Source organism: Populus alba, chromosome 13 (assembly GCF_005239225.2).
Source record: "Populus alba chromosome 13, ASM523922v2, whole genome shotgun sequence".
Taxonomy (NCBI): domain Eukaryota; kingdom Viridiplantae; phylum Streptophyta; class Magnoliopsida; order Malpighiales; family Salicaceae; genus Populus; species Populus alba.
Window position 1 is genome coordinate 3,534,815 of NC_133296.1, and position 22,923 is coordinate 3,557,737.

Here is a 22,923-nt window from a genome sequence, read left to right on the forward strand (position 1 = left end):
TGATGGGGGCTTAAAGGTTAAGTTTCTGTTTATTTGATTTCTTTGCATCTGATTAAGGATGTGAAACCAAATATGCATATATTGTGAAAGTAATAGTGCATTTCTAGCTAAATATTTACAGGCTGCACCTTATATATGTTCATGCTTTGAATATCGGCTTCTGCAGGGAAGTACGGAGAATATAATTGTAGGTTCTGAAGTTTGGGTTGAAGACCCTCAGTTGGCTTGGCTTGATGGAAAGGTATCAAAGATTACAGGGCAGGATGCGGAGATCGAGACTTCAAACGGAAAGAAGGTGCATCGAATGCCTTAGTTTTTTATGTTTTGATTTAATTTCTTCCTATGGAATAACAGCTCCTGTGGTTAATGGTTGTCGAATGGTATTTATACTAGGATTTTGATGCCTTGTCCCTCTGTAATCATACTAGAGTTGCATTTCATGGACTAGCTCTACATGTTTTGAAATTGAGAAGAAATTCTTCTTTTTAGCAGCTTGTGTCCTCGGTAACCGTTCATGCATGTCTCTGTTGCTAAAACCAAAAATTAAAACTAATCTTGCTGAAATATTCATCTGTTATTTATGATTTAGATACTGGTTATACAAAAATATAAAAATTCAAAGCAACTTGATAATAAAATCACTTAATCAGAACAATGTTCACATTGCATTTCAATGTTGGTTTTTTCCTGCTCCCTGACATTCTCTTTTCTGTTTGTCTAAATACAAGGTCACTGCTAAATTATCAAAAATATATCCGAAGGATATGGAAGCTCCTGCTGGTGGAGTTGATGACATGACAAAGCTTTCTTACTTGCATGAGCCTGGAGTTCTGGAGAATTTGAAAACGAGATACGAACTGAATGAGATCTATGTAAATTTTCCTTCCACTTCATGTTAATATTATAACTAGCATTGCTCTAAGTTACAAAAGAAAAAAGAAGAGAAAACTGTTAATTTCAGCCTCGATGGTCCGTGCAACAATATAAACCTCCATGTTTCTATTGCAGACATATACCGGAAATATTCTTATTGCCATTAATCCATTTCAAAGACTGCCTCATCTCTATGATGGCCACATGATGCAACAATACAAGGGAGCACCATTTGGAGAGCTGAGTCCTCATGTTTTTGCGGTTGCTGATGTTGCATACAGGTTATTCCTATTCACATTTTCACTTTTTCGTTTTCTTTACAAATGGAAATATATTCAACAAAGTGTTTTATTGACCTCAGGGCAATGATCAATGAAAGGAAAAGCAATTCCATTTTGGTCAGTGGTGAAAGTGGTGCAGGTAAAACTGAGACCACGAAAATGCTTATGAGGTACCTTGCATTTTTAGGAGGTCGAGCTGCCACCGAAGGACGGACCGTTGAACAACAAGTTCTTGAAGTATGTTTGAAAATTCAGCTTTTGTTGTTAAATTTGGTGTTTCACTATTCCATTTAATCTTCCATTTGGTGACATTCCTTTCATTTCTCATGAATTCTGACTAGACCTTTCTATTATCTGATTTGATTGCAGTCAAATCCAGTCCTTGAAGCATTCGGGAATGCTAAAACTGTTAGAAATAACAACTCCAGGTGAGATAATTCTCTTGACATGAAATTGGTATCAGATAAAATTGTTACATGCTTTAGCATCGAATCTTCCACAACCTCCAATAATTTTATGGACAATGTCATTAAGATGTTTCAAAACTACATTCATTGGTGTTTTTGCGTTGATGTGTTCCTAAAATTAATACTGGTGCAGCCGTTTTGGTAAATTTGTTGAGATCCAGTTTGACAAGCATGGAAGAATTTCTGGAGCTGCCATCAGAACTTACCTTTTAGAGAGATCTCGTGTTTGCCAAGTTTCCAGTCCTGAGCGCAACTACCACTGTTTTTACCTTCTTTGTGCCGCACCACAGGAGGTAACTTTCTGGTGAAATGATAGCTCCAAATGTGATTTTATAGTCAATGGCGAATGCTTATTATGCCAGCATGTTACAACTTCTAGCCTTTTGTTAACAGGAAGTAGAGAAGTACAAGTTGGGGAGCCCAAAATCATTCCACTATCTTAACCAGACAAATTGCTTTGAACTGGCTGGTGTAAGTGATGCCCATGACTATCTTTCCACTAGAAGAGCTATGGATATTGTTGGAATAAGTGCGAAGGAGCAGGTAAGCTTTCGAAGAAGTATGCTTTTTACTGCTGCCAGTCAATCCAGTATCTTACCCTCTCCCTCTCCCAGGAAGCAATTTTCAGAGTCGTTGCTGCAGTCCTTCATATTGGAAATATTGATTTTTCCAAGGGAAAAGAAGCTGATTCGTCCGTTCCTAAAGATGACCAGGCTAAATTCCATCTCAAAACAACAGCAGAGCTACTAATGTACAACACTACAACTCTAAATTTACATATACGAGCATAGATGGTATCTGATACGTTACTGTTGAATTTTTTATTTATTTTAGGTGTGATCCTGTAGCCTTGGAAGATGCATTATGTAAGCGTGTTATGATCACCCCTGAGGAGGTCATCAAGAGAAGTCTTGATCCTCAAAGTGCAGTGACTAGCAGGGATGGTTTAGCTAAGACGGTTTATTCTCGTTTATTTGATTGGTAAGACATTAGTGTCTTCAATTGATAACATCTATAACTTGAAGAGTCATATGATGATAACCATGCGTGGTTATGTACAGGATAGTAGATAAGATTAATAATTCCATTGGACAAGATCCTGACTCAAAATCTCTGATTGGAGTCCTTGACATCTACGGTTTTGAAAGCTTTAAGACGAATAGGTAAGGAGCAATGAAAAGTAGATGCATATAATTGAATGAATAGAATTATATTTATATACATCACAGGAACTACTTAGGCAGTTCTCATAACAATTTTACAATTCCTGCTGCGCAGCTTTGAGCAGTTCTGCATTAATTTCACAAACGAGAAGTTGCAGCAGCATTTCAACCAGGTAATGCTGCAGACCATGTTAACTATTTAGCTAAAGTTATTTTCAACTTTTAACTGAAGAAGGTTTCATGATAACTTTCAGCACGTCTTCAAAATGGAACAAGAGGAATACACAAAAGAGCAGATTGATTGGAGCTATATTGAGTTTGTCGATAATCAAGATGTCTTGGATCTTCTTGAAAAGGTTTTTTCCCTGTGATTCACATTTTTCTTTTTTCTAAACCTGAATTCTAGATAAAATATCTTAATGGGGTATGTATGTGCAAATTTTGAGTGTTCTAACTATTTATGAGTTATTTTTGGCTCATTTTATACTCCATCACTCCTATTATTTACTACCCTTTTTTTTTTTGTTATTGCAGAAACCAGGAGGTATAATAGCTCTCCTTGATGAAGCTTGGTATGTTACTTTAATTTATGCTTTCCAGGATAATTTGCATCTATATGAAAAGAATTCTGACTGTACTTACCACTTCTTATAATTGTTTAAAACTCTCCCCTTATCTATTATCAGCCGCTTGTTGTTTCTTTCTTTAAGCATCTTGTTGAAGATCAAATTGGCTTCTCAATTCTTGTTAACAATGCCTTGTTTTCAGCATGTTTCCAAAGTCAACGCATGAAACATTTTCAAATAAGCTTTATCAGACATTTAAAGTTCACAAGCGTTTTATCAAGCCAAAACTGTCTCGCACAGATTTCACCATCGCTCATTATGCTGGAGAGGTAAGCTATATTGATAAAACATTAGTTGTGTATACTTGTATGATGTGAATTGCTGCTGCATTAAGATTAAGTTTCTCGTATTTTCAGGTCCAGTATCAATCGGACCATTTTTTGGACAAGAACAAAGACTATGTGGTTCCTGAACATCAAGATTTGTTGAATGCTTCCAGATGTCCTTTCGTAGCTGGCCTGTTCCCTCGACTTCCAGAGGAGACAAGTAAATCTTCAAAGTTCTCTTCAATCGGTTCTCGTTTCAAGGTAGAATTATTTGTTATCTAAATGAGCAAGGCAGTTGCCTTTTTCTTCATAAACAACAGTTGAGCTCTATATATACCCCTTATGCCTTTTGTCTATATTGTATGCTTTCTTGTGGTTCAATAATTGAGAACTAACTTTCTGTATACAAAATGATGCAGATACAACTACAGCAACTAATGGATACATTAAATTCTACTGAACCTCACTACATTAGATGTGTAAAGCCAAACAATCTACTAAAACCTGCTGTATTTGAGAATATCAACATCATGCAGCAATTGCGATGCGGTGTAAGTACAATTTAACTTTTCTTCATTGTTGAGCTGGTTTTCTCAAATGTACTTGTTTATCAATGTCTTTTGCAAAAAAAGGTATCTAATTCTCATTACAATCTGACATTTAGTTTTGAGATGGTTTTCACAAATTCTTGCTAGTTTTTATTGGTTAGTGTAATTTTAATGGTTGTCAATGTAGGGTGTTTTAGAAGCAATTCGAATAAGTATGGCTGGATATCCTACTCGCCGCCCTTTCTTTGAATTCATAAATCGATTTGGACTTCTTGCCCCAGAGGCTTTGGAAGGAAGGTAAGTAATCTATTGTAGGATAAATTGTTGTTTTAGTAGTTAATAATTGTGGCTCCTTTCACTGTGAAGTTGTGGCCACTTTGAATTAGTCTTGAATTTGTTGAATATACTTGAGAAAAATGTGGATTTATTAAATATAAAATTTGTTGTGAACAGCTATGATGAAAAGACTGTTTGCAAAAAGATTTTGGAAAAGAAGGGGCTTAAAGGGTTCCAGGTAAAGCTGAAGTTTCTTTGCTTTTTGTGCCAATAGCAGATAATGTAGGAGATAATTATGAGATTGTTTTCTGATATGAAAGCGACATGAATGAAATGTGTTATGCATGATTCACAGTTGATGTCTATGTTTTAACTTAAAGGAAGTTCTCCATCCAGTCACATATTGTTTCGAAATAATTGAGTCCTCTGTTAGACTGTAATTCAATTGGCACTGGAATGGCTTGCAGATAGGCAAAACAAAGGTTTTCTTGAGAGCTGGTCAGATGGCTGAATTGGATGCAAGGAGAGCTGAGGTACTCAACAACGCGGCAAAAACCATCCAGGGACGGATACGGACGCATTATGCTCGCAAACAGTTTATTGCATTGCGGAAGGCTACCATAGTGGTGCAATCACTATGGAGAGGTCATTCATCAGAAAATATACTAGCTTAACCTGGTTTAGAAATGCAACCAGTTTTAAAATTTGACATGCTTTTACACGAATCTGTATGATTTTGTAGGAAGACTGGCTTGCAAAGTTTATGAAAGCATAAAGAGGGAGGCAGCTGCTAGAAAAATTCAGAAGCATATACGTAGATATGCAGCCAGAACAGCCTACAAGAAACTTCATATATCTGCGCTTCTCTTGCAAACAGGTTTAAGGGCAATGGTTGCTCGCAAGGAATTCAGATTTAGGAAGCGAACTAAAGCTGCAACCATTATTCAGGTTACACCCTTGATGATATGTCTCTTATTTATTACTTCTCTACTTTCTGGTGCTCCAACAATAAATTATATTACTCTTTACTTGGATGACAAATGCAGGCCCGATGGCACTGTCATAAAGCTGCTTCCTACTATAAAAGGCTGCAGAGAAGTGCAATTATCACACAAACAGGATGGAGGTGTAGAGTTGCTAGGAGAGAGCTAAGGTTGCTCAAAATGGTCAGTTTCGGGCAATCTTTTATTTATATGGTTTTAAAAGGTTTTTATTTTCCATGTGTAATTGTCAACTTCATGTTTGCAAGACATTGATCTAAGGGTATAACATAATTTAATGAATGTAATTTTGAAACTACCTGTATCAGCTTTACTCCACAAGATAATCTGAGTATCTTGGTTAACAAATTATTACCACTTGAAAAAAAAAAAAAAAAAACAGAGTTCTTCAATATATAGAGAAGTCTAGATATGGAAATTTGATCAGAATTTTAGGTGGTGCGTAAAGGGAGGGTAATTAATAACCAAAAGGTTCACTCGAGTTTTCGGTATAAGCCATAGATATGGTCTTAGTACATGAGCTTCAAATTGAAGTATCAAATTCTGAGCTATACTAGTTTAGTTTGATAATAGAAACAGAGGATATTTCAATTAGAATTAACAAGAACAATAGGCCATCATTGACACCTTAAGGGCTTTCATAAACATGACAAAGCCAACAGCTATAATGACAACATATATTTGATATGAATAGCATTTTTTTTCCTACTAAATGCTTGAAATATGTTTCATATTAATGCCTGTGATTTTTAAGTAGGATTATTGACATACATCTCCGATTTCTTGCAGGCTGCAAGAGACACAGGTGCACTACGAGAAGCCAAAGATAAGCTTGAAAAGCATGTAGAGGAACTCACATGGCGTTTGCAGCTGGAAAAACGTTTAAGGGTAACATGTTCTGCAGAATGATATTTTTCCAACAAGAGAGTTCTTGGATATATGTGAATTTACAACATACTATGAAAAGCAGTATACTAACACAACATCTAGCAGAATAGTACAATTTTGAATCTAAATGGAAACTATTTGACCTCAACACCCTTCAAATACTATCAGATAATTTATGATGAGAAGAAATTGTTGCTTTTAAGTGATGGAGTTTGATAATTATATGCTCATGCCAAGGCTTGACATCACGCATGCAGACCGATTTGGAAGAAGCAAAAGCACAAGAAGTGGTGAAATTTCAGAATTCACTTGAAGAAATGAAAAACAAAATAGAAGAAGCGAATGCATTGATAATCAAGGAAAGGGAGGCTGCAAAGAAGGCTATTGATGACGCACCTCCTGTAATTAAAGAAACTCAAGTACTTGTTGAAGATACTAAGAAAATTGATTCTCTAACAGAAGAAGTAGAAAACCTAAAGGTAAGAAGTTCAATCAAGTAATCAATAAATACCTTTTTCTGTAGAATCAAATGTGATATCAGGTAGTCATTTGATTTCTAATTGAGGAAACATGTTCGGAAAATAATGCGTCATTTAGCAAAATCCCTTTCAACAATTTGGATTCATTTGAGTTAATGGGTGCATATCTATTGTTCATCCACTACTAGAAACACTTTTGAATTTGCACAGGTTTTGGTTTATTGCATGTATACTAGCTGCAAAATTTATCATCTCATTTAGTCAATCTTGTCATTGGTTTCATGCACCGAAGACAACGTTAGATTCTGAGAAACAAAGAGCTGATGATACTGAGAAGAAATACAGTGAAGTAAAAGAGATTAGTGAAGAAAGACGGAAGAAATTGGAAGAAACAGAGAAGAAGGTTCAACAACTTCAGGAATCCTTGCAAAGGTAGGAAATCAATATTATTTGTTCATGCTTGCTTTATTTAGTATTGTATCACCACTTATATTCCGATAACTGTATTCTCCTGGACTGCAAACTTTTGAGAGTTCAATTAGTATCTGTAGCATGGAAATATCAATACGACTTGCCTTTTTATTATTAGGCTAGAAGAGAAACTTACCAACTTAGAGTCAGAGAATAAAGTCCTGCGGCAACAGGCTCTATCAATGACGCCCAACAAGTACCTCTCAGGACGCTCCAGATCAATTATGCAGGTAATTCTTTATAATGTCATATATTAGACTTTGCATTTTCTGTCACGGGAAGGAATTAGAGCTTTTCCCGTTTTCTGATATTTGACAGAGGGCTGAGAGTCACATTCCAGTGGATGCTGCAAGAGCAAGTTTGGTAAGCATAGCTTACATAATTACACATTTTCAGTCTTTTGGGCTCCTGAAATGTTTTTTCTTGACTCCTTTTATGATTCTGTTCACCTGATTAAATGGATTAGGATCTGCAAAGCCCTTCAATTAATCACAGGGAGCACTCTGAAGTAGATGATAAGCCACAAAAGTCATTAAATGAGAAACAACAGGAGAACCAGGAGTTGCTCATTCGCTGTGTTGCACAACACTTGGGATTTTCAGGGAACAGACCTATCGCTGCTTGTATCATATACAAGTGCCTTTTGCAGTGGAGATCGTTTGAAGTTGAGAGAACCAGTGTGTTTGATCGGATCATTCAGACCATAGGCCATGCAATTGAGGTTTGGAATGCCAAATCTTATGCATTATTGTTTTTATTTATTACCATTTTCCCCCCACCAGAAGTCACCCCTTTTCACCTGTTATTTCAATTTGAACATCAGACCCAGGATAACAATGATGTCTTGGCCTATTGGCTATCCAATGCCTCAACACTCCTCTTACTGCTCCAACGCACATTGAAAGCAAGTGGTGCAGCAGGAATGGCTCCACAACGTCGACGATCATCATCAGCTACTCTATTTGGAAGAATGACTCAGGCATGTACAAGTTTCTCATTGAAATCACCAAAAGCCATCAAGATAATTTCATTTCTTTACTAAAGTCAGGTTTCTTCCGTGTTATTTTCTTTCAGAGTTTTCGTGGAGCTCCACAAGGAGTCAATCTATCCTTAATCAATGGGGGCATTAATGGTGGAGTGGACACATTGCGGCAAGTTGAAGCCAAGTATCCAGCTTTGCTTTTCAAGCAGCAGCTTACAGCATATGTAGAAAAAATTTATGGAATGATTCGGGATAATCTAAAGAAAGAAATCTCTCCTTTGCTTGGATTGTGCATCCAGGTATATTTTCTATGCATCAGTAACTACGTTGTTATATATATAATTATGCTTCTGTTAACATGTTTAAATTGTTTGCTGTAAAATTCCTTAGATAGCTTTTTGTTTGAACATGATTTTCATAGGCACCAAGAACATCCAGAGCAAGTTTAGTGAAGGGGGCGCGTTCAGTTGCCAATGCTGCAGCCCAGCAAGCCCTGATTGCTCACTGGCAAGGAATAGTGAAGAGCCTTGGAAGCTTCTTAAACACTTTGAAGTCAAATCATGTAAGAGTCCTCCCTTTGGTTTTCTTATTTATCAAATCCCCTTCTTTCTGCCTCGCTTATATGATAGGGATCAGCAGTAAATAGTCTTCTTGCTAGTCTAGTTGCCACCATACACAAGGTAGAAAGGACAGGAGCATGACCTCTTAGAGAATATAGGAATACTGAACACTTTTCATCTTCTTTTTCCTGCTTTTATATCCTCTTCCATAAAGGAAGGCTTCAAGGACTTCTACTTCCCTTTCTAGATTTCCTACAGGAACTCACTCATCCCATTTCCCTTCTACTTCGCTTCATCAAAACTTGAGTGATCAATTAACTGAATTCCTTTTTTCTTAATATGATTCTTCTTCTAGGTGCCGCCATTTTTAGTTCGTAAGGTGTTCACTCAGATATTTTCCTTCATCAATGTTCAACTATTCAACAGGTATTCAGTCCATGCTCCGATTTTCATTTGTCTTCTAAGGTGGCCGTAATTTTGGTTATTTATGATGCACTTTTTTTTCGGCAGCCTTTTATTAAGAAGAGAATGCTGTTCATTTAGTAATGGTGAATATGTTAAAGCTGGGCTGGCTGAATTGGAACATTGGTGCTACAAAGCAACGGATGAGGTACCTAGAATTCACTTCCTCGCATCTTGTTGCTATAAAATATAAGATTTACCAACCTCAAAAATATAAATGCAGTATGCAGGTTCAGCCTGGGATGAGCTCAAGCATATTAGACAGGCTATCGGGTTTCTGGTATGTTTTCCTTCTTTATGAATTCACGAGTGCTTCCACCAGACCACAATTACATGTTAAGATGGTGAAGAAGGAGAAACAATGACATGTTCAATTTGATCTTTTTTCCTGATGTAGGTCATTCATCAAAAGCCAAAGAAAACATTGGATGAAATAAGCCATGACCTGTGCCCAGTGAGTGATGAACTATCATCCAAGAGTGCCTGGATGTCGTTTTATTCCTGTGCTGTCATCTTCACCATTTCATAGCCAAATTAATTAATCTGTGCATGCAGGTTCTAAGTATCCAGCAGCTATACCGAATCAGTACCATGTACTGGGACGACAAGTATGGCACACACAGTGTGTCGACGGATGTAAGTTCTTACCGATACCATGACTTCACTAGGTTAGAGTCATCTTTGTCACATGGGAACATTGGTAACCGTTGCAGTATTACATTAATTTGATGAAAACTGATCCAGCTGAGCTTTACCATGTGTATGCTTTCCGTGTAGGTTATATCCAAAATGAGGGTGTTGATGACAGAAGATTCAAATAATGCAGTTAGCAATTCTTTCCTGCTGGATGATGATTCAAGGTCAGCAAACAATGTTATCTTTTCCTTTATGTTCTGCATCATTCAACCTTTTTCTTTTATTATTTGAACTTGTGATACACGTTTTTGCATACCCAGCTAGAATTTTAGCTGGAAAGTATGAGTGCTGAAAACTTTCAGCAAGAATCCAGTGCTATCCACCTGTAGCTAAAACATCATATTAATGAATAGAAGTTAATCTGGAATGAGGAATATTTCTTTGCCACAAGAAGAGGCGCCTCCCCTTAACCTGAACTTGTGGCTGTCACTGACCTTTTACAAAAATTTTCATGCTTGCAGCATTCCATTTTCAGTTGATGACTTGTCGAAGTCCATGGAACAAATTGACATCGCTGACATCGAACCACCACCTCTGATTCGTGAAAACTCTGGCTTTAGTTTCTTGCTGCCACGCTGTGATTAAATATGATCACACTGCAGAAATGGATCGAGTTCTATTCATCAGTCTCCCTTACTGAAAGATGTAAATTAAAGCCACAAGCTCCCTAACTGTAGATGCCCTCCTGAGAGGTTATTCATTTTGCGAGATTTTCCATTACGCTAGACATTACTATGTCCTTTGAAATTCTTTTCTATAGGTAGTCCATTGCTGCAAAAAGGGATGCCATTGCTCCCATATCAATTTAGCAACGTTTCTCTGTTTTTTTGTTGTACAACTAGTTGATATCTCTTACGAGGAAGAAAAAATAAAGGCTTACAAGATTTTTCTCTTGAATAACATTTGTCAAACCCTAATCCTTGTTGCAGAAGCAATACTCGAAGAAATTATACTAAATATTAAAACTCGTACGAAATTCACAGTAGACGCCATCACTATTCGTGCGCGCACAGATCACTTCATATGATCATAATGCATTGATGTCAACTGCATATTACCGAACAGATGTATACCAACGACCTTTGGAGGAGGTACTGAAGTTCTAGACTTGTCAATAATCATTCTGATTCTGTCTTTACCTTCATCCTTCAATTGGTGGTAACTAGCTTTCCATGAATGTAGCGCCTGGCCTATGGTTTCCTGCTACTGCATTTTTGTTTTGCGTCTTTGGATGTTCTTCCCGTTTGGCGGCTGCTGTGGTTTAGGTTAGGGTTTGGAAGACAATTGAGTTTTTTTTTAGTGTTGGTTGACCGGTTCAATCGGCTTTGAACATTTGAAATCGAATCAAATTGAAAAATTTTAGGTTTTCTAATCAATTAATTCAGATTTTTTTAAGTTTGTTTTTTTGGTTATTTTTTATTTTTTAATTTAATTAGTTTTTTGAGTTTTTTTACTTATCTTTAATAAATATAATATTAAAAGATAAAATTTTAAAAAAAAACTTAAATTGAAAATAAAAGAAAAAAGAGTTTTAAAAATTTTGAGAATGAAAGTAAAAAACTTCATGTCATTTAACTATAATGCCAAGGATTTCTAATATAATAATAATAATAATAATAATAATAATAATGCACTTCATCCATTGATAATTATGATTTCGAATTATACGTTAAATATCAAAAAGTATAAGTGGTTATTCCAGATAAGCTCAAGAAAAACGAGATGTGCTTCAACGTTAAATCCAAGTCAGTGAAGTAACTAATCCAACGGCCATAAATCACTCATCTCACTCCTTGAAAACAAGAAAGAAATCTGAAAATCCCCTTTTCTCTCGCTCCTTAAAAAAAACCCTAAAATACACACTCAAATCCTAAAAAGTAAAAATATTCAATTCCAGAAAAATAAAAAAAAAATCTCACAATTCCCTTCTCTATCTCTCTAAAAAGGAAAAAAAAGTAATGGAACCCAACGACTCGCACCCACAGCAGCAACACCACTTCACCTCTTACTTCTCCACCACCACCTCCACCACCACCACCACAACCACCCCATCACCTACCAATGGCCTCCTGCCACCTCATCAACCCACAGACTCCACCACTCCTACTGGGCCCCACATGCTCTACCCTCATTCAATGGGACCCTCAACCACTGCTACGGTGACAGGAGGAGGAGGAGCACCAGTGGAGGCGGCGGCAGCGGCAGCAGCAGCAGCAGCGAAGAGAAAGAGAGGGAGGCCAAGGAAATATGGGACGCCTGAGCAAGCGTTGGCTGCCAAGAAAACGGCCTCCTCGAATTCTGCTGCTGCTTACAGAGAAAAGAAAGAACACCAAGCTGGTTCTTCCTCTACTATTTCCTCGTTTTCAGCCTATTCATCCAAAAAATCTCAACATGCTTCTCTTGGTAAGTTTTTCTCGTTTATATTCCAATTAGTTGAATGTTGATTTTCGTTTTGTTTGTGAAATGTAGTTTAATTCCTTTAAGAGTTTTGTCTTTAGTGATGTAAATAGTTGAATTTGATATTTTTTTTATTGTTCTTGTTTGTGAAATGCTGTGTATTTGATTGAAAGATATGGTCTTTGCTGGTGTAAATTTCAGAATTTCTTATTGCTTGAAGTTTTGCATGTTGTATAAGGCTTGCATGTATTTGTCTAGTATTCTTCACTGGTATTCTTTTTTTATGTTTTATGGAATTTTTAAATAAAAAAAATACTAGGTGTCCCATTTTTTCGTGAAAACACGGTATTTTGAAGGGTTTTTGTATTCGGTGGTATAAGTAGTTGAATTTATTAGTGAAAGGTTTTTGTGTTTTGGTGGATTTGTTTGTAAAATGCTATTTAATGCCTTGAGAAGTTTGGTTTTTGGTTGTGAAAATGTGATTTTTTTTCCTCTAATTTTTTTCTGTGGTTGAATTGAAATTCATTGACTTGTGGTGGGTTTCTTGCAAGTTTAGTTCAGTTTTATACTGTTATTTATGGTTTTCGTTTATAAGATGTTGTTTAATTGGTAAAAAGGTTTGGTCTTTGATGGTTTCAGTTGAAATTTTTGAATTAGCTGGATTTTTCTATTGTGTATGAGTCATTGCATGCGTTTGTCTTAATTGTTTTTTCTAGTTTAATGAATTTTTTTCTAAAAAAATTGACAATAGGTTTTGGAATTCTTTTTTGATCAATGAGTAAGTGAGTGAATCCATTTATCTTGTTTGTTTAATTCTTAAAATGCTTTTTCCATGAATATGTTTCTTAGGTGCATTTCCTTGAACTGCTGTCTCTTTTTGGTGTTTTCAATGGACGTGATTTTTTTTTCCTTATTTCTTTTTTTGCTGCTTTGGCTGTGGAATTCTGTAGTGTACAAATTCCTTGAAAAGCTTCTTTTTTTGGTGGTTTGCAATTGCAGCAAGTATCTAGAATCTTGCATTTTGTGCGATCATTGCTTGTGTTTGTGTCGAGTAACTAGTAATTTTGTAAAATTTGTTTTGTTCTTGGTCTGATGGGTTCTGCGAGCTATTTGTATTATGATGGTTTCTAGCAACTTGTCTTTTTTTAGTGGGAATTTATTGTGCATTATCTCTTAGACAACTTATCTTTCCGTATGTTGAATTTGTGTTTCTTGAATGAATGAGGGTTTGTTCCCCTGTCAGTACAATGTGCACTCCCCCCCCCCCTCCCATTGGGTAATAATCATTTAGTTATTTCTGTTTTCTCTGCTGCTACCAGATGAGTTTCTGACTATTCTTTGTCCAAGATTTTTCCTGTTATAATGGTTATTTCTTGAAGTTCGTTGTTGACATTATTTTTGATTTATTCTAATTTGATGGGAAAAATGAGCAAACAGTATTTAACTGTGCTTGTCCTACTACATGGGGTGGCTCTCTGCACACTCTTTGGTGATAGGGCATACCATATTAGGTATAGCAGAATCCCTTGAGAAGTGCTAGTTGATCAATATTCTTGTCCTTGTTTGTTGATTTGAATTGGTATTTACTTGAAAGGAATCAGCAAGCACCTGCTTTATTAAGATGGCCGGGCTTCCTAAGGACTAGTCAGTTGATCCTGTTGTGATCCTGTAAATTGTTGTGAAGGTTGCAACCATTTTTAGCTTTGCAATATGTGTTAATTTTGTTTGAGGATTCATTGTCATGTGTTTTGATTATTTGATCCCAAGAATGGAAAAGAAATCTAGGCAATATTCTGTATTTTGGATTTGTTTAACGAGGCTGCATTTTCATCAGCCTCACTTATTTCCTGTCTCATTCTCTTTCCCCTAGAAAATTCATTGAGGGCCCCATTAACTGCATGGCTCTTTGATATGGTTACCTTATCTCGTCTTTCTGCTATTTCAGGCATTCCTTGTTCTTTTGTATTGTCACACTAGTTTTAAATGCTATAACACAACCTCATTCATAACTCCCATCTCAGTTTTGAGCTTAATTATTCTGCTACTGTCTAGTGCTTTGTTGGATGTTCTGTTTCCCAATGAATACCAGGCCCTATAATTGTTCTTCTTCATTACAACATTTTCAACATATAGATAAAGAAATTGATATAGAAGGCAAACAAAATTTAGGTCTAGGCTATATGTGTGATATTATATAATCTACATAGCCTTGAGTAGGAGTTTCTGGGTGTGATCTATATAGCCTTGAATAGGAGTATCTGGATGTACCTGAATAACAATAAGCACCTTGTTTCATCAGCTTGTGAGTTATCAGGAGGATCTGATACTATCTCGTTGTTTGTAAGGCTCTTTTTTGTGATGTCACTTGACTCTTAGCTTGAGTGAGATGGCAACCTAACATACTGTACATCGGTTATGGTTTTGTTTAATGGCTCTTCCAATAATGCAATGTCACTTATGCTGCATGCAGATTATTAAATCAGTACTTCTGCTATAAATATGCAGGATACCTATATTGGGTGTTAAGTGTAGTTTGCATTTGTATTGGATAAAGTACTTTCCCTTTGCCTGCTTATGCTGTCATTCTTCGAGTGCCTTTAGAGGTGTAATATAGCTGATATTTAGTGAGATTGAGCTGCTTTAGTTTTTATAATTTAGTTTGTTAGTATGCTGCGCCCATATACTGGATGCTGACTTATCCTTCCTTTTGTGATTGCACTTCTCCTTCATTATTGATACATTTTCTTTTGCCTAAAAAATGTAGTTTGCATTTGATAATATGTGCAGAGAAAGTTTGTTGATGTCATTGAATTTGTGTCTGACTTGCTCTGTCATTAATTGTGTGCATTTCTTATGTGATACTAGGAATTTGTTTGAGTGTGGTTGATTAGGAACGTTTTCTAGTCAAATAGATGAGAATGCTGATTTTATTGAACTTGAATATGATGCCAATTTGCTAATTTGAGTTGGGAATACCTTCTTGAATTAGTTCTGGAGTTGCTTTCACACCACCATTGACAGACTCTCACTCCGTATAATGTCTTTAGTTGGTTTGGAACCCTGTATGTTATGAGACTGATTTATTTATTTTTCTGGTTTTGAGAATGCCTATTCAGGAATATCATTCCATTACATGATTTTTTGGTAAACGGTAAACTTGTATTTCTTTGATGTACTGTTTCTTTGATAAAAATGATTTCAATTTTACTGTTCTCATTGATTTTATTGCACAGATTGAATGCTTACCCTTCTTGTTCTTTTCTCTTTGTTGCAGGCAATGCTGGGCACGGTTTTACACCACATGTTATTACAGTAGCTGAGGGTGAGGTATGGAAACTCTCTAACCTTGGATTATACTACTATTATCAGAAATTAGTTGGTAGCTTGTTTTTTATTTATCCGGCTGTTTCTTTTGCATGCTATGCAAGCATACAGAAAAAATCTTTGTTCATGAGGATTTCCTCAACTCTTTCCACTATTTGTTTTGTTTTTATTTTTTTTTATGTATTGCATACTGTGGCACTGTGTGCTTTAATGGGGTTTTCCTCTTTTAGTGACTTGGCAGGAAAACCATAGTCAACCTGCCCATGTCTTTTAAAAATGTGGATTCATTTATTTCCTTACTCTTGGGAAGCAATAATTTAGTGGTGATTTGCCTGGTTTTCTGAACATCCAATTTTAAAATTTTGATTTAGAACTGAAATATATACTTAGTTGTGATATGGAGGGATTGTTTTCCTTTGCTTTCAGTATTGTTGCTGCTCAGTTTTGGTATGCATATGCAGACTTCTACATGTTTTCTTTGCTGGGAGAAAGCTAATGTTCTTGATGACTTAGCTAATGTTATAGACATGTGGTATTTTTAATTGTTAAAGATAATGCAAGTATATGGTTGGTTTATGCTTGTAGATACTTGAGGAGGTTTGTTTGATGGTTGTGTCCTTTAGCTGTGGATGATTATGATGTCAATATTTAAGGAAGTTTTGAAATTTTGATGATGTATCATGTGCTAGGTGGTTATCAGAGATGCATTTGGTGGAAGGTTATTGATTACATCCTAAAATCAATATTTGTGCTGGCCACTATCAGTATGTGATAATTGGGGAGAAATGTATAATTTTTTTATAGTCTTATAGATTTTGGTTTACCTACAATGAACTCCTGGATGAAGTTGGGGTTCTTTCCTTCTAAGTTCCTCATGGAAATGGTTGGCTTTTGTTGTTGTGGAGAAAGGTTGTGAGAAAGTGTTCATTAGCATGCATAGTGAAGCGTTACATGTCGAATTGAAAAGATAAAAAAGACCATGATCTAAAATTCTTAATTGGCCAAATTACTATGGCACATACTTATGGTTTCCATCCAGGAAAGGAAAGAAATAGGAAGTCAGAGAATGGAGTTGATGGTGGAAGAATCTATATATATGATGTCTGTGAATTCTAGACAGTATTTCTCTGATAATGTAGACTCTTTTGATTGGGGTGGAAGATAGAATGTTAAGAGTCTGGTTTTTGGGTTGTTAATTGTTTCCAGATTCCCTTTGCTATATGTGTTGAATTCTTTCTTAGGAATTATCAGGGTCATTATGTCTGTTTGTTTGAACAACTTTAGTTAAGTTCTTTACTGTTCCATTGGGAATGACAATTTTTTCAGAGAATTTGCCCATACAGATTTCACAATATTAGTCGGTCATGGTAACAAACTGCATGTGTTTTTCATTTTTTATTACTGGTTTGTCTTGGTTCCTTCTGTGTGCAGTTTCTAAGTATCTGTAAAGTCTATGACTCGTTACTTATTTGTTATTTTAAATGTTAAACAAGGTGATTGGATCTTTTTGTGGTATTTCATTAGCACACACAAGCTGGAAAGCAGCTCCTTTAAATGTGATGCATGGGTGATAGTATGTCTGTATATTTCTGTTCCAAAACTGTCAGTAAAGAATTCCCTTCATTGTTGGTTTTTATTCTGGTGAACATTATGTGGTTGAGTTTTATACTTAAGAGTCCTGGGCATTCAAGTGATAAAGATTTGGGATGTGATTAGGGTGTGATAGATCATGGTTAATCTATTTCTGAAGTCATTTGTTGCATCTATTAGTAACTAGATGCTACAACAAGAGAGTAGGATGTGATTAGGGTGTGATAGATCATGGTTAATCTAGTTCTGAAGTCATTTGTTGCATCTATTAGGAACTAGATGCTATGAGTAGTTGGAATGCCAATAGTGGTTTTAGAGATACATCCAAGTCTCTGTTTATTCCTCAGTAACATAGATTCTCAACAGGATGTCACCCAGAAAATCATGCATTTCCTACAACAAAGTATGCGTGAAATGTGTATTTTATCAGCATCTGGTTCAATTTTGAGTGCATCTCTCAGCCAACCAGCTACTTCAGGAGGCAACATTTCATATGAGGTAATTGTTTATGGATGTTTTTAACTTTTCAAATTCCTTTATGGCCTCTGGTTATCTTTTCCAATATCATGATTCTGTATCTGACTGAAAGAAAGATACTTGACTGAGAGGAAATAAAGAACAAAATATAAGAAGGGAACAAAAAAATTGCATCTCTTCAAGGGTATATGATAAAGAAGAACCACGTGACATGACAACTGCAAAGAAGTCACCTCATGGTGGTTTAAGTGCTCCTCTGGTTCTGAGAAATGATTTCTGATTAGTGGAGGAATAGTGTGGAACTCTTCATGTCTGCACGTAGAAAAATAAGATTCATCTCATGGAAAATGGGATGGCTGGCAGGCGGGCAGGAAAGGACATATCAACTGTAAAGGGTTTGGCATGGAGGTTTTTATTTTTTTTCTTAATAAAAGACATAAAGGAACCTATGCTTAGGTGGTTCAGTTCTAATAATCTACAAATCTGCACAACGGGGAAGTGCAATATATAGCTGAGCACCATTATTAGTACATTTCCATGATATCATGATTTGTTTTTGTTGGTTAGACCAACTAATTGAGGAAGTCTGCGAACGATACAGACAGAAGAAGCTTTGCAAAAATTCAACAGCATATACACTGTGTATCACTCGAAAATCAAATGGTATACAAAGTTGCTTTCTAGCTCTCTTATATCTGGAAGCCTTTTTAATATTTTCATGTGTGCCCAAGAATCCTCTGATAGCATATACTCTTGGTAAATTATCATTTTACTGTTTGCATGAACAATTGATACACTTCCGGTGAAATTTTATGCTCTGAAAACCAACTTGACAATTCGAAGAGCTAGTTAAAGGGTAAAAATGATGTTCTGAGATGATATGAAATTAATTGTTTTTCCTGCATCTCTTCAACATTAGGGTCGGTATGAGATCATTTCATTGTGTGGATCGTATGTACGTACTGATTTGGGGGGAAGAGCAGGTGGGCTCAGTGTATGCCTATCTGATACAAATGGCCAGATTATTGGAGGAGGAGTTGGTGGACCTCTAAAGGCTGCTGGCCCTGTGCAGGTATTGCTTAAAATATACAATTTTTCCAATAAAACATCTGTTGAAGTAGGGAGCAAACCATGATGAGGACAATCCTTTTAGTTTGCAAGCACATGCATGCATGTCACAGAGTCCTGATCATAGAAATCCTTGTTCCAGATTTAAAGGGATTAATGCGATCAGGTCTTTAATATTTAATGATTTATTAGTTGTTTGTACACAGGTCATCGTCGGTACTTTTATGCTTGACAATAAGAAGGGTGGTAGTGGAAAAGGCGATGCCTCTGGCAGTAAGTTGACATCACCAGTCGGAGCATCAGTACCAAGTTTTGGCTTCCGCTCTCCAGTTGAATCTTCTTTGATGAATCCAGCTAGGGCAAATGAAGACCATCCACCCATCGGAGGGAATCCTTTTACAATGCAACCTACCAGCATGCATATGACACCTCCAAGGCCCCTGGATTGGATGAGTGGTCCAGATGTCAGAACTGCAGGTTATGATTTTACAGGTATATTATCCTCCCCCCTCCTCTACTTCCTCTAATCCACAGACAAGAACGACTGACATGAGGTGTTTCTTCTTTTTCAGGAAGAACAGGTCATGGAGGACCCCAATCTCCGGAAAACGGGGACTACCAGTAAATTCCAGGTTACAGATTGGTTGACTTTTGAAACACTGTTTTGCCATCGTTCTTGTGATCATTGACCAGAGAAAATGCATGCACAAGCTTTTGGACCCTTCGTGGAGTGCTAGATGATATATATCTGTACAGTTTAGTCGCAATCATTACTCATTGCTAGCTTATGCTTCCTCCTAGATTATGGCCCTAAATTAGAAGTGTTAGCCTTATTTTATGTTCCTGTACTGTTTTGTTCTTTTTTCGTGTCTCCATTTACTCTGGTTTTGCACACTGGAGTTGGTGGCTGATTCCTGTTGACATTGAATTAAGGTTCAACGGCAAACCTGGCATGAAAGGGAAAGTTGTGCAAATTGAGATGATTTCTATCATGCGTACCGCCTACGCGCCACCATGAGATCTTCGCCTGATGATTATACTAAGCATGTGAGGTTATAATACCAGCAGCTCTTTATAAATAAGCTGAGAGTTGCTCGATTAATGGCCAAAGATTGACAATTATACTTTATAAAATAAAAATTACCTCGTATTTAACAAAATACTCAAAAGTACAGAACGAATATTGCACAAGGTATTATTTGTTAGATATACATAAAATAATAAAAATATACTTTTAAAAATATTTTAAAAAAATTCTGTTTATAATTTTTTCCAAGAATTCTATTCACCATAAGCCACATGTACTTCTAAATAACACTCTTTTTAAACAGCCCTTCCTCTTTCTCTCATCTTTTTTTTTTTTTTCTTTTCTTTTTTCTAATTATTCTAACCAGATACAATATTTTTAATTGTTCAAACAGTTATGGATTAGATTTATATAATCTTTTTTTTTTTTTTGGAAGAACTCAAAGAATTTATTTGGCAAGAGATTTCAGAGTTTTGAGACACATAAAAAAGGCACCACGTGAAAAGCCTGAAAATGAAGAACTTACTTGGAAGTCCATAAAATGAAGTAGACAAGATGCCACTCGAGGTCAATGATTTTCGCTATTGTGACCAAGTCTTCTTCACTTTATTAGAATCGATTATCAGGGTTGCAATCTCATTTTGAATCTTTGAAAAATTTAATGGCTAAGTATATATTGTTTTTAGTATTATTAAAATTACATGTTTCTATATTTTTTTTTTTTAATCAATTATAAAATTAAGAATTATCAAAACTTTAAAGGGATACTGATGGTGGAGGTGGGATGGTAATGGTGAAGTTAATGATAAATGATATTATAAGATTTTTTTTATCCATAAAATGTTTTAGTTCTTTTTATTTCTAAAAAAATAAACTAAGTCATATATATTATTTGTGAAATATTTTATATTATTTATTTTTTTAGTAATTTCTTACTGAAATTTAAAAAATATTTTATATAAAACAAATGCTCCATTTTAATAGAAAATAAAAACTTTATCACACTTCATGGTGTCATTACCCCTAGGTCTAACGTGGGTGGTGATCATGACATTAGTATTAGCAGTGGTTTTATGTGCGGTGGAGTTACAATATTCAATAGTTATTGGTTGCAAAGTTAGAAAAAATTATTAGAGAAAATCATATATATATATATATATATATATATATATATATATGATTTGCTAATGTGAATGATCAATATTGAATACCATACATAAAACCACTACTAATACTAATATAAATGATCACCACAACCATTCTTATATATATGTGTGTGTGTTTTGAAGAAATATTAAATATTACATTTCCAAATATTAATATTTCTTTGGAAATGTAATATTTAATATTTCTTCAAAACACACACACACACATATATATAAGAATGGTTGTGGTGATCATTTATATTAGTATTGGTAGTGGTTTTATGTGCGGTAGAGTTACGGCATTCAATATTGATCATTCACATTAGAAAATCATATGTGTGTGTGTGTGTTAAAGAACTAAAACATATAATATATGTTTTTGAAGTTGCTTCATTATAAATCTTGTCAGAAAAAATATTATGGGACAAAACCTCGGTGAAAAAAATAATATAACATGTATATATCTTCTTCTCATGTGAGTATACTGACAAATATGTTCGAGCCGAAGCATTCCAATTTTATGTATGAGTTTTTTTAAAGATATGAAAGGTAAGCTTTTGTGAACAAATATGTTAGATTCTTATTTGATTATACCTAATGAACATTGATTTCTTTTTTTTTTTGTTTTCTATTTTTTGGTAATCATGTGCCAACAAATTTTTTGATGATATGTGATTAGTTTTTTCACCTTTAATATAACATCTTTTTATTTAAGTAATGCAAGCAACATTACCCTTATATAATATTATTGTGCTCCATTTAATTGTTGAAAGATTACATTCCTCTTTAATATGTTGAATCAAAGATCTCAATCATATACATTCTTAACTTGCTTCATGAAGTGCTAATATCTTGACATGATTTAAAGAATTAGCTGCAATAGTTTGTTTAGTGGAGCACTAATATATAGTAATACCACCATATGTGAATAAATATCATGTTTGAGAGGGGTTTTTATATAGATCAGACAAATACTCAATATCTGTATATACTATCAATCATGGATTTTATTATTTTGAATATAATAATAATCTCATATAAGTTATTTCATGAAGATAATAAAATATATTTTCACATCATTTCAATGTCTTCATGTTAGTGTTGAAATGTACCTTGCCAATAAGCTAATATAAAATGTTGTATCTAGTCTTGTCTAGTTAGCAAGATACATTAATGCACTAACTGTACTGAGATATGGTATTTTAAGACTAGTAATCCTTTATTATTTTCTAGAATATGAAAATGATCATTTTTTATATCAAGGGATTGAACTATTAACAAAGAGTTTAATGGATTTGCTTTGTACATATAAAAATGTTTTGCACTTTTTTTTTTTGTATAAATGAATTGATGGACAAGTATTTCATTTGATAATTGCTTGATTTGTAGATGAAGAAATTTATTTTTATCAATATACATCGCAATAATAGCAAATCTAAATTTTGATTTCATAATAAAAATGCATGGACTGGTGAGATTATTGACATTCCCTTTTAAAGAAGATATGTGATAAAATTTGTGTTACATTCGTTTTGATTGTTTTAATCTATACAAAGATATTTATACTTTAATTCTATATATTTTTCGGGGCTTTGAGTTGTATGCTTTGGAAATATTTAGTCCTTCAAGAACTTTCATATAAATACCACTATTAATTGAGCAATATACGGTTATTACAACAAACATGAGATGCATAAGGAGTCCTTTATAAATTGTTAAGCTAATTAAAAATCTAAATGTAATTTCATCTACCACATGAGAATATATTTTCCCATAATCAATTTTAGATATATGTGAAAAACCTTATGCTACATGTCATGCTTTATATCTTACAACTTAATTATTTTCATTTTGTT

General features: G+C 35.0%; 2 protein-coding genes across 4 annotated transcripts; both read left to right on the top strand.

The window, feature by feature from the left end:
- The first annotated feature begins 749 nt into the window (after positions 1-749).
- On the top strand, positions 750-10,907 carry LOC118044014 (myosin-9). 3 transcript variants are annotated; one of them, XM_035052156.2, is made up of 36 exons: positions 750-872; positions 1,009-1,154; positions 1,235-1,391; positions 1,524-1,582; positions 1,755-1,914; positions 2,015-2,164; positions 2,236-2,372; positions 2,456-2,602; positions 2,683-2,784; positions 2,900-2,957; positions 3,039-3,140; positions 3,319-3,356; positions 3,553-3,679; positions 3,767-3,937; positions 4,096-4,227; positions 4,412-4,521; positions 4,678-4,738; positions 4,968-5,145; positions 5,243-5,448; positions 5,547-5,666; positions 6,291-6,389; positions 6,647-6,868; positions 7,161-7,300; positions 7,458-7,584; positions 7,658-7,702; positions 7,806-8,060; positions 8,163-8,318; positions 8,414-8,620; positions 8,743-8,883; positions 9,237-9,307; positions 9,392-9,491; positions 9,567-9,623; positions 9,741-9,797; positions 9,899-9,979; positions 10,121-10,203; positions 10,501-10,907. In XM_035052156.2, the coding sequence occupies exons 1-36, from the start codon at positions 765-767 to the stop codon at positions 10,622-10,624; spliced, it is 4,434 nt and encodes a 1,477-aa protein (XP_034908047.1). In that variant the 5' UTR covers positions 750-764; the 3' UTR covers positions 10,625-10,907. The 3 variants fall into 3 exon arrangements, with proteins under 3 accessions (XP_034908047.1, XP_034908045.1, XP_034908048.1); XM_035052154.2 differs by having other exon boundaries at positions 7,458-7,569; XM_035052157.2 differs by lacking the exon at positions 7,658-7,702.
- A 909-nt stretch (positions 10,908-11,816) lies between these two features.
- Positions 11,817-19,887, top strand: LOC118044013 (AT-hook motif nuclear-localized protein 14). The gene is made up of 6 exons (XM_035052153.2): positions 11,817-12,442; positions 15,711-15,763; positions 17,717-17,848; positions 18,747-18,899; positions 19,102-19,387; positions 19,468-19,887. Exons 1-6 carry the CDS (start codon positions 11,998-12,000, stop codon positions 19,518-19,520), a joined length of 1,122 nt encoding a protein of 373 aa, XP_034908044.1. The 5' UTR covers positions 11,817-11,997; the 3' UTR covers positions 19,521-19,887.
- Positions 19,888-22,923: the final 3,036 nt, after the last annotated feature.